Below are 20,218 nucleotides of genomic sequence, written 5' to 3' on the forward strand. Positions count from 1 at the left end.
CACCAGAGACACCTTTTCGTCTCTTGTTCGAGACCCGTACACCAGCAACTTGTTGTTGTGCCGTGACGCCACGAGGACTATCTCTGGAAGACCCCACCTGTCCACCAGAAGTTGATAGACGTCCTGGTGCAGAGACCATTCCCCCGGATGTACGTCTGGCGACTGAGAAAATCCGCTTCCCAGTTGAGGACTCCCGGGATGAATACTGCTGATATAGCTGGGAGATTGCTCTCCGCCCAGACCAGGATGCGGGACACCTCTACGAGTGCCGCCCGACTTCGGGTTCCTCCTTGTCGATTTATGTAGGCCACGATGGTGGCGTTGTCTGACTGGACCTGCACGGGGTGACTTTGGAGAACCCGATGTGCCTGCTGGAGAGCATTGAAAACCGCGCGGAGTTCCAAGATATTTATTAAAGCTCCTTTTCTGTCCACCTGCCCTGGAACAAGTGTGGACCCGTGACAGCTCCCCAGCCCCGAAGACTGGCGTCCGTTGTTAACAGGACCCAGTTCGCCACCCAAAATGGACGACCCTTGTTGAGGTGGGTCGTCTGCAACCACCAGGCTAGAGACAGGCGAACCTTCGGAGTGAGCACCATCGTCTGGGACTTTAGACTCTGAGGCAGTCCATTCCATTTGGACAGGATCAATTGCTGCAGAGGTCTGGAGTGAAACTGGGAATATTCCACCATGTCGAATACTGACACCATGGAGTCCAGCAACCTCATCGCCGAGTGCAGAGACACTCGGCGACACTGTAGACAACTGCGCACCCTCAACTGCAAGGCAGATATCTTTTCCCCCGTCACAAAGATCCGTTGCTGTCTGGAGTCCAACAAGGCTCCGAGGTGCAGAATCCTCTGAGACGGGATCAGGGTAGACTTTTGCCAGTTTATCAACCAGCCGTGACGTTGCAGTACTGCAATCGTCAGGTCCAAATGGCGTAGAAGGAGCTCTGGAGATCCTGCCACCAACAGAAGGTCGTCCAGATAAGGCAACATGCGGACTCCCTGCATCTGCAGGTAAGCCGCCATGACCTTGGTGAACACGCGTGGTGCTGTCGCCAGGCCAAAAGGTAACGCCCGGAACTGGAAGTGATCGTTGCGGATTGCAAACCTGAGGAACTGCTGATGGCGCAAAAGAATACGGACATGCAGGTAAGCGTCCTGTATGTCCAAAGACACCATGTAATCCCCAGGTTCCAGCGCCAGAATGATGGACCGTAGGGTCTCCATCCGAAACCAAGGCACCCTCAAGGACTTGTTAGGGCCTTGAGGTTGAGTATAGGATGGCACGACCCACTGGGTTTCTGCACCAAAAATAGATTGGAATAGAAACCCTGGCCCCTCTGGGAGAATGGAACAGGCACTATAACTCCAGCCTGGAGCATAGTGTGCAAAACCTCCCGCAATTGCAAGGCTTTGTTCCGGTCTAATGGAAGGACTGTGGTGAAGAACCGGGATGGGGGCCTGTGCCGAAAGGAGAGACCACTTCGTGAACCCAATTGTCTGTCGTGGTTATCGACCAACACTGGGCGAACTGCAGCAGCCGGCCTCCCACTTTGGGATACCCCAAAGGAAGGCCCGGACCGTCAGGCCGCAGGTTTGTCATCTGACTTAGGGGCCGGACGTCTGGTACTCCAGGCCTGTTTCCTGGGCCCAGCCTGTCGGGGAAAAGACTGTGTTTAGGCCTACCCTGGGCCCTGTAAGGCCGAAAGGACGACGTACCCGAACTTGAAGGGACCGCAGCAGACGGGAGACATGCAGATTTGGCTGCTGCCAGCGTAGCTACAATTTTGTACAGATCAGGACCAAATAGGATTTCTCCATTAAAAGGCAAAGCTTCTGAGCCCTTTTTGGAATCAGCGTCTGCTTTCCAAGACCGCAACCATAAGGTGCGACGAGCAGCAACAGCTGCAGAAGAAATCCTAGAGGTGAGGATACGGATACCCAAGGCCGCTTCATTTATGTAAGTGGCCGAATCCCGGAGATTTCCCACCAACTCGGCCTGTTCAGCCGAACAGTCAGAGTCCAAAGACGCCTCCAAACTATCAGCCCAGCGCTCCATAGCTCTGGCTACCCAACACACGGCCATAGCCGGTCTGGACGACGCCCCCCCCCCAACCCCCCCTCCCCCCCCCCCCCGCAAGGGAATAAATGGACTTTGGGCAGATTTCCACCTTGCGGTCCGTAGCATCCTTCAAGGAGGACATGGAAGGCATGGGCAAAGTGGCAATTCGGACTAGGCGTGTCACGTGAGAATCCACCTGTGGAGGGGATTCCCCCTTAGAAAAATAATTGTCAGCAAACGGATAAGCCACGGCTAAACGCCTCTGAGGCTGATACCGTTTTCTGGGATGTTTCCACGCCTCCTCTAAATGGTCCACTAACTGACCCGAAAGAGGAAACACTGTGGCGTCACCCTTAATATCCTTGAAAAAGGCATATTTGGACTTGGACACCGGAGGATCGTCATCCTCAATGACTAAAGCCGTGCGGACTGCTCGAATAAGGCCAGGAATATAAACCTTTGACTTAGTGTCCGACTCTTTAGTACGGAGAGGTTCTTGGTCAGATAGATCCAGAATCTCCCCATCATTGGACGTCACGTCGTCATCCTCATAAGGAGCAGACAGAGACGCCACAGGCCGCTTATGCGGCCGCAACACAGACTCCCCTTGTAACACTTCCGACAAATGCTGTACTGAATTTGTCAGTGAATTAACCCACGCAGGCTCCTGGGAAACCTGGGGAGAGGAAATAGGGAGACTGTGGGGTACCATCAGTTGTCTCGGGAACCCCTGCATGGGTGACGACACCACTGACTGCTGGGACAATCCCATCTGGGAAAACGCAGGTGGCGGAGCTAACTGGCCCACTAGGGTTGTAAGCGCCTTAGCGAAACGAGCCCAGGGAGGTTCCTGTACCGGAGCCGTGACAGTAATTGGCAGCACCAATAAATAACACTGCCGACATAACCCCTCCGCGTTACCCTCCCCCTCCGCTATTGGTACATTGCGCTTAGTACACATAAGCTGGAGAGGAAATTCACTTTCAGACATGATGGTAAGTATGTGACCCCTCTCACTGATGCTCGTTAGTATAGTGGGAGAACCGCCCTGCAATCACCGCACAGCAAGGGCTTTAGCACAGTAAGAGCAGGGACAGTAAAATGGCTGACAGTAAAAAGTGACAGCACAGGCAGCAGACGCAAGCAGAAGTCACATACAATGCAGAAGAAATCAATCCCTGCACTATCAGCGCTGTTTCTCTACTACACAGACACAGAGTCTGGTAGGACAAAACGATGCATACACAGACCTGCAGTCAACGGAGGAGAGGTATGCCGGGGGACCCAGACCGCGATGCCACCGATCAGCGGCTCCAGCAGCATTCACCATACAAAGATGGCCATCGAGGAGCAGAGAAGAGGCCGGCCTGGGGGAGAAGCGCTGCCACAGGGCCAATCGGCAGCGCAGAGAGGGCTGTGTGCAGCGGGGGAAGCGCCGGCTGTATACTGGGAAGGCGCGCTCCCCTGGCATGCAATTAACCCCTGGGATGCCGCAGCGCGGCCCGATGTCCCAGGGGGGTAGTGGAAGCGCAGGATAGTACCTGGCTCCACGCTGCAGCCAGTACCCAGGGAGCCCCCTGCCTGGGGACTGTGGACCATGTGCTCAGCAGGGACTCACCGCAGGACCCCCGGCTGCTTACCTGCTCCCCTTGGATCCGGCCATGGTCCGAAGCATCTGGGGTCACCGCTAGCCGTAACCCCAGATACTTACCAGCATCCCCGGATCAGTACCGGCGTTCTGGTACCGGCGGGGTGTAGGGGAGACAGCATGGACGTCAGCAGTGACTGTCCATGCAGTACTCCCAGATGTGCAGCCAGCGCTGCCTTGAAGAAAACTTCAGGGGCTATTCTTGGCCCCCCTCTAAACATGTGTTCCGACTCCGAGCCGGGCACCAACGAAACTGGGATGCCTTGGCTCGGGGGTGGGGTACAGTAGGGTGACCCTAGTGCATCCTGGGAGGCTGAAAACTTAACTCTATGGTGCCCGATGCCTGACTTCATCACCTATACCCCAAGGTATCCTGTGGATACCCTATGGACCCTGATGTAGAAATTATATATATATTACATTCTGGGGTTTGGACGCGTGAGCAAGCCTATGGGTTTCTAATCACAATGCCCCAGTGGGAGGGATCTAAGCACAGCTCCTCCTGCGGCGCATGCCAGAGGGACTTGTGGATCATAGACCCCGAAGTCTCTTGCTCGCAAAGGACAGTTCGCAACCGAGAGAGCTGTCCTTTGCATTTCTCTTCATGCATACCAGCGTAGTTAACGCTGGCATGCATGCATAGAGTAGCAGAATGCATTGCTTGCTAATTAAGAAGCGTCATGCATCCTGCCCATAATGAGTACTAACCCCGCCTAGTTTGCCGTTGGTTCCACCTACAGTTGATTTGGCACCGCCCACATGAGGCCACTTCCAGAAATTTTTCCAGGGAAACTTTTAGTTCCCAATCTGCCCCTGCTGGTACCTTATGTCCGTACACTTTATCTCCATCCAAGGCTTAGTAAATAGACCCCTAAATTTTTACTTGAACTTTCATCATTCTTAAACGGAGACAAAACTAATACATAAAGACCTAGAAATACAGCTGGAATATCTAATGCAAGATCATAAAAAAAAAAAGGAACAAGAGTCATAAAGATGGACGACATGCCTAACACAATTAATATAATAGAAATCAAAACACAATTAGTTCAGTCCTTACACCATCATTATTTAGAAATACCCATAGTATGATAACGACTTTGTATTTTTGACTTATGTGTAGTCAGTAGCGGCTCAAGGCACGGGCAAGCCGGGCCATCGCCCGGAGCGCTACTGTTTCCGGAGGGCGCAAGAAACGCTCACCACCCGCCCAGCGGTATAGGACATATTTAAGCACGGTGGAGAGGGAGTGGAGGAGGGAAGGGGCGGCAACAGAGGACGGCGCTGGCAGCGCTGCCTGGCGCTGGCCCTGTGTGTAGTGCATTTATATGTAGTGAATCTCTTTCTGAAGAATATCAGCAGCACTAGAGGTAACCACATTGGGGAGGTCTGTGGTGCATGTGAGACGTGCTGGTCATTTGGCAATATTCCAGTTGCCATGTCTTGTTGTTCAGGCAGTTTTGTCAAATGAACCCATGTCAAGTCATCTTACAGCATCTTTGCCCATTTAGGCTTAATATTATGCCCCCTCAATATCCTTATTCCAATTCCAGGAAATGACAGACAAAAGCTGCACATATTGGGCCTGACAGGTAGGACAGAAAACAGATGTATGTGCAACCGACTGCGTGCGCGATAAAAAATGTGTTTATTCACTTTATGCAGTGTTGTATGCATCTTGCGGTGCACCTGTTCCCTATCTGTATGCTTGCTTTGCTACTAGTCATCATCAGTGTGCACCAGCCTATGCTTGGTGCTAATGATACACATATAAACAGGAGGAGTATTTATGCTTACATCCAACTCTCACAGCCCAGTTACACTCCTTCAGTCCTACGTGTAGATGTGACTGTAACGCATGTGACTGTGCATTGGCCGTATATCATACACTTGGTCCCGGAGCATGTGGAGTGAAAAAGCAGGTGTATGTTCAACTTCGCATCAGGTCCATTATGCACAACCTACCACTCTAATCCAAATTATAACATAATGCTATACAGGGCCATAACTAGGGGTGTGTGACTAGTGCCGCTGAACAGAGCCTGGAACGGCACCCTGCACCCAGGATTACTGCTGCAGCACCATCTGATCATTCTTTAGATCAGGGGTGGGCAATAAGCGGCCATCCAGCTGTTGTTGAACTACAAATCCCAGCATGCCTTGCAACAGTTTTAGCAAAGCCAAATGTGTAGTTCTACAACAGCTTGGGGGGGGGGGGGGGGGGAACGCTTATTAACCACCCCTACGCTCCAGACAGGCACCCTGCAGCCTGTAGAGCCAATCGGAGCATCCTCAGGATGCTCCAGTCAATGCTGCACTTAACGGTGCTGCTGGCCTCGCTCCCGCTGCACAACATAGTGATGCAAAGAGCGCAACATTATGACTTTGAGGTGCTCAAGGGACAGGCTGATGCTATATGTTGACTGACTCATCTTATGTAATTACATGACTACATAAACTGATAATATTCCAATAAAAATGTAGAAGACACTTACCATATCAACTCCAACAAAGTATCCCAGGCTTTCTTTACCAGGCAGGACATCACAGAATATAACCGTCCCAAACTCCATACCCTCTCCAATTTTCAAAGACACTCTAGAGTTGATCTCCAGAGGAGGAATCTCTGTCTGGCTAGGGTCTACAGGAGACGCATAATCGCTCTCTAGCTCATCATCATCTTCCTCGCACAGTTCTAATTTGTCTAGAGCAACAAACACTCCACACTCATCATCACAGCGAAATAACTGTTTTCCCTGGTATGAGCCATCCGTAAATCCCTGTCCACGGCCTTCTTCCTGGTGGGTGAGAAAAGGAAGATATTTTTTTTTTTTTAATTATTGTCCCGAATAGTATACAGTATATATTACCTACCACACTGAAAGCACATTCTGTTCAGTATAGAACCACTGAGTGTGTACAGTATCATTTGGAGAGCTGAAAGCCATTCAACACCTAGGTCATCATGACACATTTCTGGTTTGCCAAGTTCCCCGATATGCATACAGGGAGAGCGTTGGTTTTAACCAAGAGAGCATTGTTCCAGAGGTACTCATCTAATGACTCAACAGGTTAGTATCCTTGGGAAATGATTACACTGTTCTTACTTACTAAGTCCTTGCTGCATTTTACCTAAACCACTGGGGAGGGTCATATAAAAAGATTTAGCTCTTTGTTGCTGAAATATGTAGAAAAGTTCATTCATTTTGTTATGAGCTGCTGATACAGATACCACAGACGTAATGTTTTTATTGTGATACACGAATAAAAAGAGAATATAAATATAACAAGCTCAAAGAGAAGGGTGGGCACAGTGCTCACGATCTGTGGAAGGAGGTTAGCTGCTCCTGCTGGCAGAGATGCAGTGTGCAGTCACTGCTACAGTGCAGAGGCAGAGTAATGCATGAGGGACCTTATACAAACCAAGTGCTGAAAGCAAATTCATTACAGTACAAACTGAATGCACATAGATAGAATAAAAACATTATAGACAGAGCTTGATAACCCTATCACTAAAATCCTCTCTGTTACGTGTTTGGCAAGTTTCTAGAGATAGTCACAGAATACTTGATTATTGTCAGGTAGTACAAAGGAAATATAAATAGGTGCACGCAGCAGATGAATTTCATTTAAAAAATGTAATCTAGAAATGCTAAATAATTTTTGTTACATGTTTGTACATAGTTTAAATATTTTATACTTTAATAAAATTTGATATTAGCAAATGTGAGGTTTCACTTTTAGGTGGAGATGTACTAAGCATTGAAAAGTGATCAAGTGGAGAATGATAAAGTACCAATCAATCAGCCTGTAACATGGCACCAACCAATCAGCCTGTATCATGGCACCAACCAATCAGCCTGTAACATGGCACCAACCAATCAGCCTGTAACATGGCACAGTTAGGAGCTGAATGGTTTGTACTTTATCATTTGACACTTCATCACTTTTCAAGGCTTAGGGGTCAATCCCATTAGTCGTCGTGGCCATGGGCGCACTTTATGGCAGCCTGGATGTGCTGCATTTTGCTCGCAGCCCCCTAGCGGCTCCGAGCAAAATTCAGCGAATTTGGTCTCGGGTCGGTCCGCGAAGGGTGTGAGGTGCCAGTCCATTGCAGGCGTTTTAATGCCCCTGCAACGGCAATTCACACCTTCGCGGACCGCTCCAAGCCCGAATTCGCCACTTATTAGTAGTTAAAGTATAGTTCACTTACAGATGGTGCATAAATCCTTTAGATTAACAGCGCAGCCTATCGCCAATAGATTGTGCCACACTAACCCCACCAACTCCAATAACTATGAAGGAAATTCAATTGCTTTTTGGGCGGCAATAAGTAATGGGCGCCTGATGGAGCAATTCAGTTGTCTGGCTGGTCTGGTGCGACTGCAATTCCTATTGCATTTGTCACGCTCAAATCCAGGTTTAGCCGCATAAAGCTGCAAAAACTGTGAAAAGTCCTGGCTAGGGAATCCAAATGATAGTTTGGGCGCCAAAACAGCAGACTTTTCGCAGATCTCTGCTTGCCACCACTCGGCAAACAATTGAATAGCTGCCGTTGGGTGCCCATTCGGCAAACAATTGAACAGCTGCCGTCCGGTGCCTATTCGGCAAACAATTGATTAGCTGCCGTCGGGTGCCCATTACTTACGTGGCGCCCAAACAACAAATCAAATCGCACCTAAGGGAGCAATATGTGGACATAAGTTGGTGGCACACAGTATGGACAATATAATGAGAATTTTTATGATTACGTAAAATTAAATTAGCAGTCATATAGACTTTACTACGCCTGCCATGAACATGTAAGGCTTTAACAACAACAAAAAACCAACACTAATAATACATTTCTCATTAAGAAACATTGAATTAATTCAGATTACAATCTTAAAAAAAATAACAAGCAACAAGAAAAAATAAAAAAGCACAACTTACCAATAATTCCACCCCAAACCAGATGCCAGTGACAGTCCTTTCTGGCAGCAATGGTCCTCTGTACCGCACAACACCTGGGTAGTGCCCATCTCCTGGCCTCAGGAAAACCCTTACTGCAGAGCCAGTCTCAATCTGCAAGGCTTTAGAAAGCCTGCCTTTATTTTTGAACAGGCTACATCTCTCCTCACAGTTTGTAATAGCCAGGAGCACTTCCGCCAGCTTCTCTGAAATTTCAATAACATCTTTCTCATCCACTAGCAACAGGGTGTAGGGCTGCTCCAAAATTTTAAGTGCAATCTGGGCTTTTTTGCTCTTTGATGGGATGCTCCGGCTGTGTGCCACTGCAGACCGCTCCTGGACAAACTGTCCAATGCTTCCCCTGGGAACTTTGATCTGTTTCTGTGTCTGTTTGTCACCCAAGCTGCACTCTTGTAACAGCAAGTAAAAGATTCGCTCTTCCCAGTAGGCGGAGCTGCTTTTCTCTTGCCCCCAGAGATTTGAACTCATTGTGTATAAGGCAGGATTCAACTTGGGGGAGTTCAAAAAGTCCTTAGCTTAGAGGATTTTATATATCCAGTTCTATGACACTGCCAAGCCGATGATGCAAGAAGATGAATGAAACGCCAGCCTAAGGGGAACATTACTAGAGTAACATAGCTGTAGGTTGCTGATCATAAACAGAATAGTTTTTAACCAAATGCATACGTATTTGTCACTGACAAACAATTATGTATAATTTATAGTTATGGGTAAAGAACATTTCTTAATGGGTATATTTGAATGTTGACATTTTACCATTTTATCCATTGAACGTGAAGCTGCAGCTGTTCTCTGTGGCTTTTCTTGCTCAGACAGAATGGTTCCTCGCTTTGCAATGTGCTACAAAAGACAGCTTTATTATAACCAATAAGCAGGTAAGGGTTAATAGACACATAAGTGACCAGAGCCGGAGATATCAGCAAAAGGGAACGCTTGCTATGTAAGGCTCTTGATACACAACAAACTGGAACTCTAACTCACTTCAAATCTAGAAGAGAGAGAACATTACTTTCCTGCTTTACATTCATTACCGGGTAATGAAGGGGAGACAGTCTGTCTCCAAACCACCAAGGTCAATTTCTAAAAGTCTTGGGCGGGTGGCATCAACAAAGGTTCCGGTTAATGTATCCCCTACTCAATTCCCTTATGCGATTTCTCTTGTTACTTCATTATTCATACTCTTTCTTATTCAGGGCTAATTTGTCCTTAAGGATTCCTTCAATTTGAGCAATTAAATGCTATTCTGCTATCTTATTTATGTTTTAGTAGGTGTGTGTACGGTTTTGTGTTTGGTTTGGTTTCATTCTCCCCCCCCCCCCCCCCCTTAATACATATTGCATTGTATCTGTGCTTACAGTCTCATATGATCTACACTGTAAAAACTTATTTCTATAATAAAAATTATTTGAGTTAAAAAAAAAAAAAAAGTCTTGGGGGGGGTGCGCTAGATGTTATTTTGTTTTGCCTGACGTCTCCATAAGTATACTGTACATACCTCTAGTATGAATCCATCATGATGAAATCGCTTATATATATAATCAGTCGAGTCTCAGCAATGGCTCGGGGATGATGTCAAAATTGTAGTTTGTTATTGGATTATCCCCAGATTCCAAATACCCATAACACACTGCTAAAGAAACCGAAATGATCTTGAAAGTCAGAGCGCAGTGCAAGTCTGTTTTCAGTGCAAATCAAGGATGGTTCTGGATCTGTCACGGAGAAGAAAAAAAAAATGTATGAAAACATTACCACAATTTGAAAAGTCATAGCTAGCGACAGTGCTAAGTTCTGGGACTTGGGCAGTCTCTAGCGTAATGCCCTGGTTAATGTTTAAAAGGATTTGATTTGTGAGAATTTTAATTGATATATTTATACACTGACTCTTACATCACTATAAAATCAAGTTTAATTGATGGTCCCAGGGTCTTTTGAGAGCCAAGCAACAGTCCTGGTTATAGTATTAGTATTCGTGCAGAGGACCCAGGTTCAAACCCAATGGGCTGATTATGAACTGGGATTGGTAACTTTGGAAATGAGTTAAGAGCAAAGTAAAGAGAAAAAAAAAAAAGCAACTTTTAAATACATCTAGGGGAGAATTCAATTAGACCTAATAATTTTTCGAGCAAAGAAAACGGTATTTTAACGCTTGAGTTGCCTACGGACAATTCAATTAGATCCTGTTTTATTTGCCAAAAGAAATCTTTCTTCGGGCGAATACGCATAGGATCTGTGATAAATTTATGGATCCTATGTATTAATGCCAGCGCCTTCCCAAAAACAAATCTTTATCGGGGATTTTATTTCAGAGCCTGCAGAGTTCCTGAAAAGAAATCCCTGACAAGCAGCTGTCAGCAGCCCAGTACATGCTGCTGTGTGCTAGGTTGCAGTGGAACCAGGGAGACTGCTGCCGCTGAGCAGCAGCAGCAGTCTCTTCTCTGCGGGGGTGGGGCAGTTTTGTTTTTACACTGACATATAATTGCGCCAGGACACCACCTTTCCCAACTGTAAATTTGAATACTCTGTCGAAGCTGGATTATTGGCTGAGACAAGATCAGTTTAAAATTGAATCGCAGCGACGCCATCTTGTTACTGGCCGCAAGACGCCATCTTGCAAATGAAATCGCAAGACGCCATTTTGCGAATGGCCGCCCAAGCGCCATTTTAGATAAACTCACACTTTAGTACATGTGGCGATATTACTATTAGCATCATGCGATTGCATCTTACACCATTTCTCATACACACATTAATACGCACAATTGCGCAGTTAACTAGTCGCATATTAGCGAATGCATTAGATCTTGTATGAAAACGCTGAATATTAGCTTCATGCACACGCATCTGCCCCAAGTTAACTAGCGTCTTTACATCAAACCCCACATACTCACACATTACATATCCACATACAAGGTTCCATAAGCTTTAAAGGTATAAGATTCAAGTATGCACATTTACTATAATTATTATGAAATAAAGATTATTTTGTAACTAAGGTTTTATACGTGATAAATAAGCCATGTTTGGTATTGTACTGATGCGTACTCTCTCAACAGTATTCCAGTAACATCGATGCAGAGATCGCAACATGCATTCTCAACTTATGGACCGCAGAGACTTCAAGCAACAAAATGTACATTATATGACCAACTGTTAGGATTTGCATGAGGCGGGAAACCAGAGACCACCAGTTGTTGGAGGCTGGGCTGTGTCTATTTGAACCAACCTGTTAGATGCCTTGTAACATATGCCCTCTCCTTTAGGACCAATGGTATTAGCAACAAACTTCTCTATTGTGTTGTCTATCTCTGGGGGGATATAAATATGTGTGCTCTGACCCTGTGTTTCTAGTCTTCGTGCTGAATGCTGATTGACGAGGGGTTTCTTGCTGATGCCTACATCTGGTCCAGAGTGCTGCGTATGTATAACTGTACTTGGGTCTGTATAATTCCTTTGTGCTAAATTGTACTTATAACTAGCGTGTAACTGACTGTACTTTTGCTTGAATAATACTTTGTGCTTTGGAACCACAGGTTCTAGGTCTGGAGTCTTTATTTACTGTATAACTGCGTACGCAAAATAGCGTCATCCTTAGAGGTTTATAGGCAGGATATCAGAAGGTATAGGCGGGGGTATAGAGGTTCAAAGGCAGTATCCTTCACTCATTGTAAGGCTGTCCCCCTGCTGTGCTACATGGTTTTGTCAAGGTGAAAATTTGCTCTCTTTTTATTTTTGCATTGCTCCTAACTCTACACTAACCCCTTTATATCCATGTTACTAGAAATTCGAATGTACACTCTATATGCCAGAAAACGGTGCCTAAAACATTTGTAATACTGTAAAAAAAATACATTGATCCATTATCATTTGCTATAATTTGCAGTCCCCTGATGGAAGAGATTGCAGACGGAATAGCCGTTCTGTATCCAGCAGTGATGACATGGGAAAGTGTGGGCTCAAAAGACAGAATTTGTGAGCCCTATCTCCTCAATAACCCACCAAACCATCTCTCCTTGCAGCGTCTGCTGTCAGCACTGTCACAATGGAAAGTGGTTCTTTTCTCACTAGAAAAGGATGGTTATTATGCAGGGCTATAATTACTATCTCACGGTCAGCTTGTGAAGTGAAGCATAACCCACCCATGCTACATGCAGCATGATTAAAATAGCTTATGGCTTTGTTTTAACCCCTTTGCTGCACAAGAAGTAGATTGGAGCTGTCCGAGATGGTCGTAGCCAATCACAATAGAATCATGAAGTTAATATTTTCTATTGCAGGACATACCAGCAGTATGTCTGGACGGTGAATGAGTGTTTTATGGAAGTCCTAGGATTAAAAGGACATTGCACAATGGAGTAGCTAAATGCAGTACAGGATAGGTATACTAACTTTCAATGGGTGAGACTGGAAAATGGGAGACACAACAGAGTTTTATACCCTCCCCCCCCTAACCGTAACCCTCCCTTAGAGGTGCCTAACCCTAACCTCCCCCCCCTAGTGCCTAACCCTCACCCCCCTCGTAAGTGCCTAAACCAAACCTCCCGTCCCGTCCCCGCAGCCTAATCCTAACCTTCCCGGGGGGGTGCCTAACCCTAACCCCCCTTCCCCTAGCCTAACCCTCCCCCCCCGCGGCCGAACACCGGCTTACCTTCGTTCGGTATGCTGGGCATCGGGCTCCAGGCGTAGGGATAATGATAGGCATCGGGATTTCGACGGCTATCATTAGTCCCCTGTCGGGATTGCACAGTCGGGAAGCCGGCGGTTGGCATTTCGGCCGTCGGCTTCCTTACTGCATACCTATAAGAAGGGATGTAGAAATGGTTATATGAAACACTGTTACTAAAGTGGGTTAAGCTACCTAAATCAAGGCTCGACAATTCCCAGGGGCCAGGTCGCCATGGCTACCAGATTTTGCTGCCTGGCTACGAGATTTTGCAGTGAGGGAGGAAGCAGATCCTCATCAGCTTTGGCGGAGATTTGTGCCTATAGTATTGCGGTGCTCATATCATGCACAGGAGTACATGTGCTGAGTGTCGCTGAGGTGACTGCTGTGCCTGTGTCCGTCCCGGCCTGCGCTGACGACTCCTCTCCATCCTGGCCTGCTCTGATCCCTGCTGTCTGTCCCAGTCTACGCTGATCCTCCTGTACGTCCCCGGCTGTCTACTGTCTCCAATCTCCGGCTGCACAGAGCTCGCCGGTAGTATGCGGGGCCAGGCATTGCGGAGCGGCTTCAGAGGGATAGTGGTGTCACCATAAGGGGAGGGGGGTTTTGTTGTACTTTCTGGCACCATTGTTTTATGTGAAATATGGTACGTTATTACTGGAGGATGGAGCAGGGGAGCTGTGCAGAGCAGTGAGAGGGCCTCCATTTTACTGTATCCATTCAACTGTGACCATTTTGTGGACTAGTATAGTGTGTATAACAGTTGCATAACACACAGAGCTGTGCTCCTTGCTCACGCCTGTAATTTTTTTGGGGGGCGGTGGCCTGGCTCCTAGATTTTAGAAAAATTTGTCAAGCCCTGATCTAAATTATTCTGTAATTATACACAAGCATTAAATGGAAAGAATTGCATGACTCCCCATGATATGTACAATAGTACTCTGAGTATATACAGTAGTGACTTATGGTTGTTAGACCTTAACCAAGGTTGAAAAAATGTAAATATATAAATGATAATCATGAGAGTATGGGCGCTAAAACTATTTTTTTAAACAAATTTTGAAAAACAACAGTGCATGGCACTATATAAATATGCAATTTCACAACACAAAGGGCCAGATTCAGACGTGACCTGAGTGGCGATGTTGCACGCGAACGGCCGATGTTTTAAGTCTGCTAATGCATCCTGATTGTTACCACCCACAGAAACAGTAGAGATTGAGACCTAGGGTCTTTAATTTATTGTGGGCGTACCTGGGAGGTTCCAGCTAAGGAGACGCGGGCGTGTCACTGTACACGGCTGTGTCCAAGCACACATGAAACGATCACACAGGAGGCCATAATCAGATGGAGAAACTGTGTGAATGTGTAAAAATGAGTAATGAGCCACGGGAGCTGGGGGGGGTTGAAAGTATGAGAACACTGCGGCACATATACTAGGAACGATAGCATGTATACATAGGTGAGTTCGGCAGTGACAGGTGGATCCATCTGATCCTCTCTCACATTCCCACCCTCCACATGTCCTGTAGGTAGTTACCACTGACATACCCAGCAGTGTTAGCATTATCCTTTGCATTTATTCTACTGATAGTTGCAAGAGGACTGCATTTTCAAACCCATAATCATGGAGACAAAATTTCATTTACTACTTTAGTTGTACTCATTTCTAATGCCTTATTGATCATTTAACATAACAAAGAATCAATGCTGAGCCTGACTTTACAATGTCAGCAGCAAGATAAATAATTGCATTCACTCTCCATCTACAAGCAGAACATGCAGACGCAGTATAGGGAAATTATACCTGAAGAGTTCTCCACAGCGGAGTGTCAACCTAGTCTTTCTATTGGCTGTGTTTAGAAATAATGACTTAGCCAACACATGCAGAGCAATACTTGGATGATTTCATGAATTACACACCTATTGGGGGAAGTTGCTTCATTTTTCCAATGCTGCCATTTAACAAGAGACGTGGGTTTCTAGAAGTGATAACAGCAGCGGCTGTACAGAATCCTAACACCAATGCTAATACATAAAAATGCCTTTAGTGGAGAATTAAAAGGGCTGATCACAGTCACTTTCAATAGCCCACTATTTTCACTGTTGTTATTGAGGTCTTGAAATAGTAATAGCAATAGGGACATTAGAAAGTTAAAAGAAAGTACATGCAAATATGATTAGAGATTATCCACAGTTCAATGCATAATGTATCAGTAGAAGAAATACAATTCTGTTAAGATAAAATGAGGATTTTTACAAAAGCTAATAACATTCACTGAAAACTAGTAATGAAAAAATATATTTAGAGCCAAGCACACATTTTAATGTATGGATTTCCTTCTGTTAGCAAAACAAGCAAACACTGCTGATAATATATTGTATAAGGAGTTGAGGCACTCTAAAGCTAGGTATACACACCACGCAATAATCGGGATTATTCTCAGCTGCAGGGTCCAATGATCTCAGAGTGTGTACGCAGAAGCCAGGACAGAGTATTGTTTAAAAAACAGTCAGATATGGCCTGCTGCACATTTATCCAAAACCATGAATCGAGATTGTGCACATTTCTGCCCAATAGCTCATTCAAAATGCCAACTTTGGACAAATTTTATGATAAATAATTGTGCAGATTGGAATAAAAATTCAGTAGTTTGATCGTTGTATCACTGTCGGGTTGTGAGTAAAATCTTTCAAATGTGTGCCTAATTTAACACTGAAGCTTTAAAAGTTATTCAACCTGCAAAACCACTATCTTAAGCTACAAGATTAATTTCATGTGAAAGAATAGCCTGCAATTGGTCTATTAGGGCTTGTAAAAATAAAACAGTAATTGACAAACGCAGACTAAACTGCCCACTTAACTCACTTTTAACAATATTCTAAAGCTGGCCGAACACATATAAAGATTATCTGTCCAACCAGTCAACTAGTTGATTGGTTGGAATGAAAATCTGGTAACGTATGGGAGTTAATGATGATCAGTAATTTGCTCCTAAATGCCAGAAAACAGATGAAAATGGTCGTCAGACAAGTTTGTTAAATGTTTGATCTAAACAATTTGTTCAAACAACAGTATTTGTCCATTTTCCGGCGTTTGGGAGCAAATTGCTGATTGTCATTTGCTTTCATACCTTACCAGATTTTCATTCCAACCAATCAACTAGTTGGCTGGTTGGACAGATAATCTTTAGATGTGTGGCCAGCTTTCATGTGTTCTCAAATCTTTCCAACAACATAATGTAATCTCTACTTAACCCCTTCAATGTCAAGAACAAGAGGGACTACTTTAGCATATACTAGGGTCATTGGCGCCCAAGGCTCATTGATGTGCATGGAGAGCATAGGCTAGCCTGTCTGGTCTGATTCTACAGAAGAGTTAAGGGGACTATCCATTACGTGACCTGAAAAACTGAACGACTAGCGTTCAGTCCTTCAGGTCGCCGGGTGCGGTGTCCGCACTGAATGGCGTTCACTGAACGTCATTCAGTGCAGGATCCCAACCTCCTATCTGGTAACATGTGGAACCTGACGATCGTCGTCAGGTTGACCAGCATGTTCCATAGATAGTCGAAGTCGGCAAAGACCCAGCGTGCATGCGCATCGCTGGTCTTTGCCGGCTAGCCATTAGATGACTTTCTGTACAATCCGACCAAAACCTCCTGATTTTGGTCGGATCGTTCACAAATTCGTGTAATGGATAGGCCCCTTTACTGTAGCACAATATAATATATGTACATACACACACTCACATATGTGTGAAGAGAGAGAGCGCAACAAAAAGACTGGGGAAGTTGATGATGGGAAGTCAGTATGTCCCAGGTTCATAACTTCTGTGTGGTAATTATCCACTTAATGAACAGCCTTGATTACCAGACCACCTGTATCAGGCTGAAAAAAGGAATGTCAGATTCTCTGGACAATCTCTGAGCCTGGGGAGCAGGCTTACAGATCCATTGAGAGACACTGCTATGGCATTATGCAAGGGCAGTATTTAAATGCTGTTTTATGTAAATTGGACATTAGGTCCTCCCACCCTTAGAGATAGAGACTTATGTAAACATATTTTTATGTTGTGTTTATCTTGTGCTGCAAAATAAAACTAGTTACTTGTACCAAGGCACTGGACTGGAGTGCTATTAATCATCTGCTGCAAGAGAAGGGCTACCATTTACCCCAGGAGATGGCCCCACTTGACCTGATCTTGAAGGACAAAATGCATTGGGACCACTTACCCAGCCTCTCCTAAGTGTGGACTTTGTTACCTGCAAGGATGTGGTTACTTCATTACTTTAATTACTTTTCCTGTATTCACCAGCTCACTTTTGTTGTTGTATCCATAATAACACCTTTTAAAAAGTACTAATGGGGGATCATCTCTTTTTCATTTGAAGCCCGCCGCCACCTGTCTATCTGGTTTATGCTTATGGAATATGTGTCCAGGAATATATTATTATAGGCCATCATTTATCATTATCTGGTACGCAGTCCTTATACCTATATTCACACCTTTTGAGTGAAAAATACTATACCATATTAATCTCTCTTCTCATGGGCCCATATGAGCCCGCACATTTTCAGTTGAGCACCAACTGTAAAGCCATTTACGAATATAACTACACTATCAGGCGTATGTCTTTTTAACCTCTTTGCACATAGATAGATAGACAGATATCTTTAGAAAACAGTGAACACAGTTTGAACTCAAACTAAAAGCAAAGAAAGACCTTTGAGCATGGTAAATCATAAATGGAAAACTGACAGTGGGCACAAACACCACATGATTTACTGAATAGATCCCCTGCCATTATATTGTGAGATGTGTCCTATTGCAGCTCTGTTCATAAAGAACATCAGAACAGCATTAACAAGTAAATTAAAAAAGAAGCTTGATAAAAACAACAGGAGCATTACCCTCCACTTCAACATGTAACCATGGCAGTGATTCAGCTCTTCTGAAAGATCTCCCTTTCCAACTGGTAATCTTTGTGCGCTGCCGTCTGTTACCATCCTTAAAAAGCCACTGTAGCTATATGTGTGTGTAGCAGGATCATTTACAGTTGTGATCTGACCACAATATTATTGAAATAAGAGTTAAGGTGCGTACACACTGGGCGATAAAGTGGACGACTGAACGATAACGATATCGTTATCGTTCAGTCGTCCACTTTATCGTCCATTTTTAACCCCAGAAAGATGAACGATAACGACGACGCGCGTTCCTGCGGGTCGTTCGTCATTATCGTTCATCGGGCTGACATGCAGGCCAACCTGACGATCTCGTCAGGTTGCTGCATGTCAGGGAATGGGGGAGAGAGCCCGGCGCTGAACGATATCATTAATGATATCGTTCAGCGGCTGTGCTCAATGTCATGAACGACATTGAGCACAGCCTGCCGGGGACAACACTACACGATATCGCTCAGGGAGCATATCGTGTAGTGTGTACCCACCATTAGAAGAGGGGAATGTAATTTGATGTGTGACACTTGTATATCTGTGTGCGGCTGAGTCTCCAAATCTGCATACGAAGTGCTACAATGTAGGGGCAGCAGCTTTTTTCATTCCAAGTTCCATTGAGCTTCATATACAGACTCAGGTGCACACAGAGATAGAAGTGCTGCATATCAAATTAATCAGCACAGTCTGCTGGTGCGTTATAGTCATAGATGCATTTTTGTCAAGAAAAGAAGCCCAATGCTAACAGAGTAGCACAGGACCTGGCATCTCACTAAGGCTAGATCTCCTGGGGTAAAGGTTGCACTTATCATGCAACAGATGGTGAACTATATATTTTTTTTAAAACAAAGTCAGGGTGAGATACTGTATATGCCAACCTTTATGTAAAATGTTATGAAAATTGGAGATGTGCAGGTGGAGATGATCTTTAAACTTGGTTCACTTGACATGGAATGACCCAGTTTAATTAGAAGCACTCTAAAATAAACAAAACAAAAGTAAATCCTGGCCTGTACGACTGTAACTAAACAAAATTACTCCCTCTCTCACATGGAAATTCAATTATTTTTTTTGGTGGGGGCTCTAAGTAATGGGCGCCCAAAGGAGCAATTCAATTGTTTCACCCATTGAACACGAATGCCGACACGTGTCCACATTTCTGCTCGCAACCTTCCGAGGTGGCAGGCAAAAATGTGCCTAACCTCTTGCTTTTGAGCACCCAATAAGCACTTTTTACATCGCGCCCATTAGTTTAGCCACCCATAAACAATTGAAATCACCCCCTCAGAGTGGAGGGGCTTAACGTCCATCTCACAAAACAGAAGTCTTTAGCATAGCACTTACATTCAGTAAACACAGTGACTCTTAAAAGACCTGTTCCCCATTTAGTGAAGACTGACTACAGAGGCTAACACACCCTTTATTAGTCTCTCACAGGTGATCTGGCAATGAAGTCTGCTAATCAGCTTCTGTCTACTAGACAAATGCTATAAAAAAAAAAAAAAAAAAAACCTGGGGCATATATATATATATATATATATATATATCTCCCCTTGACAACCTTTCCGGTGTTTCTGTAGCACATCCTCCCTCCTGTTTCAACCTGTGGGGCGGAGCACCTGTAGCCCCTAAGCAACCATTATGGGACAAAAAATCTGCGTTGGCCAGTTGGCTTCCCGGCCTATGCTCTACTGAAAACTTAACATTTTGCAATGCCAAAAACCATCTAGGTATTCTCCCACTGGTCTCTTTATTCTCAGCCACCCACCTTAACGGAGAATGATCTGTAATCAATCCAAATTTTTGCTCCAGTGTTTTTAATGCCCACATAATTGCCAATGCTTCTTTGTTAACAGTGGTATTATTTTTTACATGTATATCCTACTTAAATAAATAATAGGATGCTCTTTA

The 20,218-nt window shown here is 45.0% G+C and overlaps 1 protein-coding gene across 4 annotated transcripts in view; it reads right to left on the bottom strand.

The window, feature by feature from the left end:
• Positions 1-20,218, bottom strand: part of CYLD (CYLD lysine 63 deubiquitinase) — an 88,583-nt gene that overhangs the window by 44,160 nt on the left and 24,205 nt on the right. For all 4 annotated transcript variants that reach the window (XM_088471869.1, XM_088471870.1, XM_088471867.1 and 1 more), the window contains 4 exons: positions 10,184-10,397; positions 9,445-9,528; positions 8,650-9,277; positions 6,213-6,515 (listed from right to left, as the gene is read on the bottom strand). In XM_088471869.1, the coding sequence (XP_088327995.1) occupies positions 6,213-6,515; positions 8,650-9,156 (810 nt within the window). In that variant the 5' untranslated portion in view covers positions 9,157-9,277; positions 9,445-9,528; positions 10,184-10,397. The remainder of the gene's footprint in view (positions 1-6,212; positions 6,516-8,649; positions 9,278-9,444; positions 9,529-10,183; positions 10,398-20,218) is intronic.

The sequence above is a fragment of the Taudactylus pleione genome, unplaced genomic scaffold, assembly GCF_031769625.1.
Source record: "Taudactylus pleione unplaced genomic scaffold, aTauple2 ptg000117l, whole genome shotgun sequence".
Taxonomy (NCBI): Eukaryota; Metazoa; Chordata; class Amphibia; order Anura; family Myobatrachidae; genus Taudactylus; species Taudactylus pleione.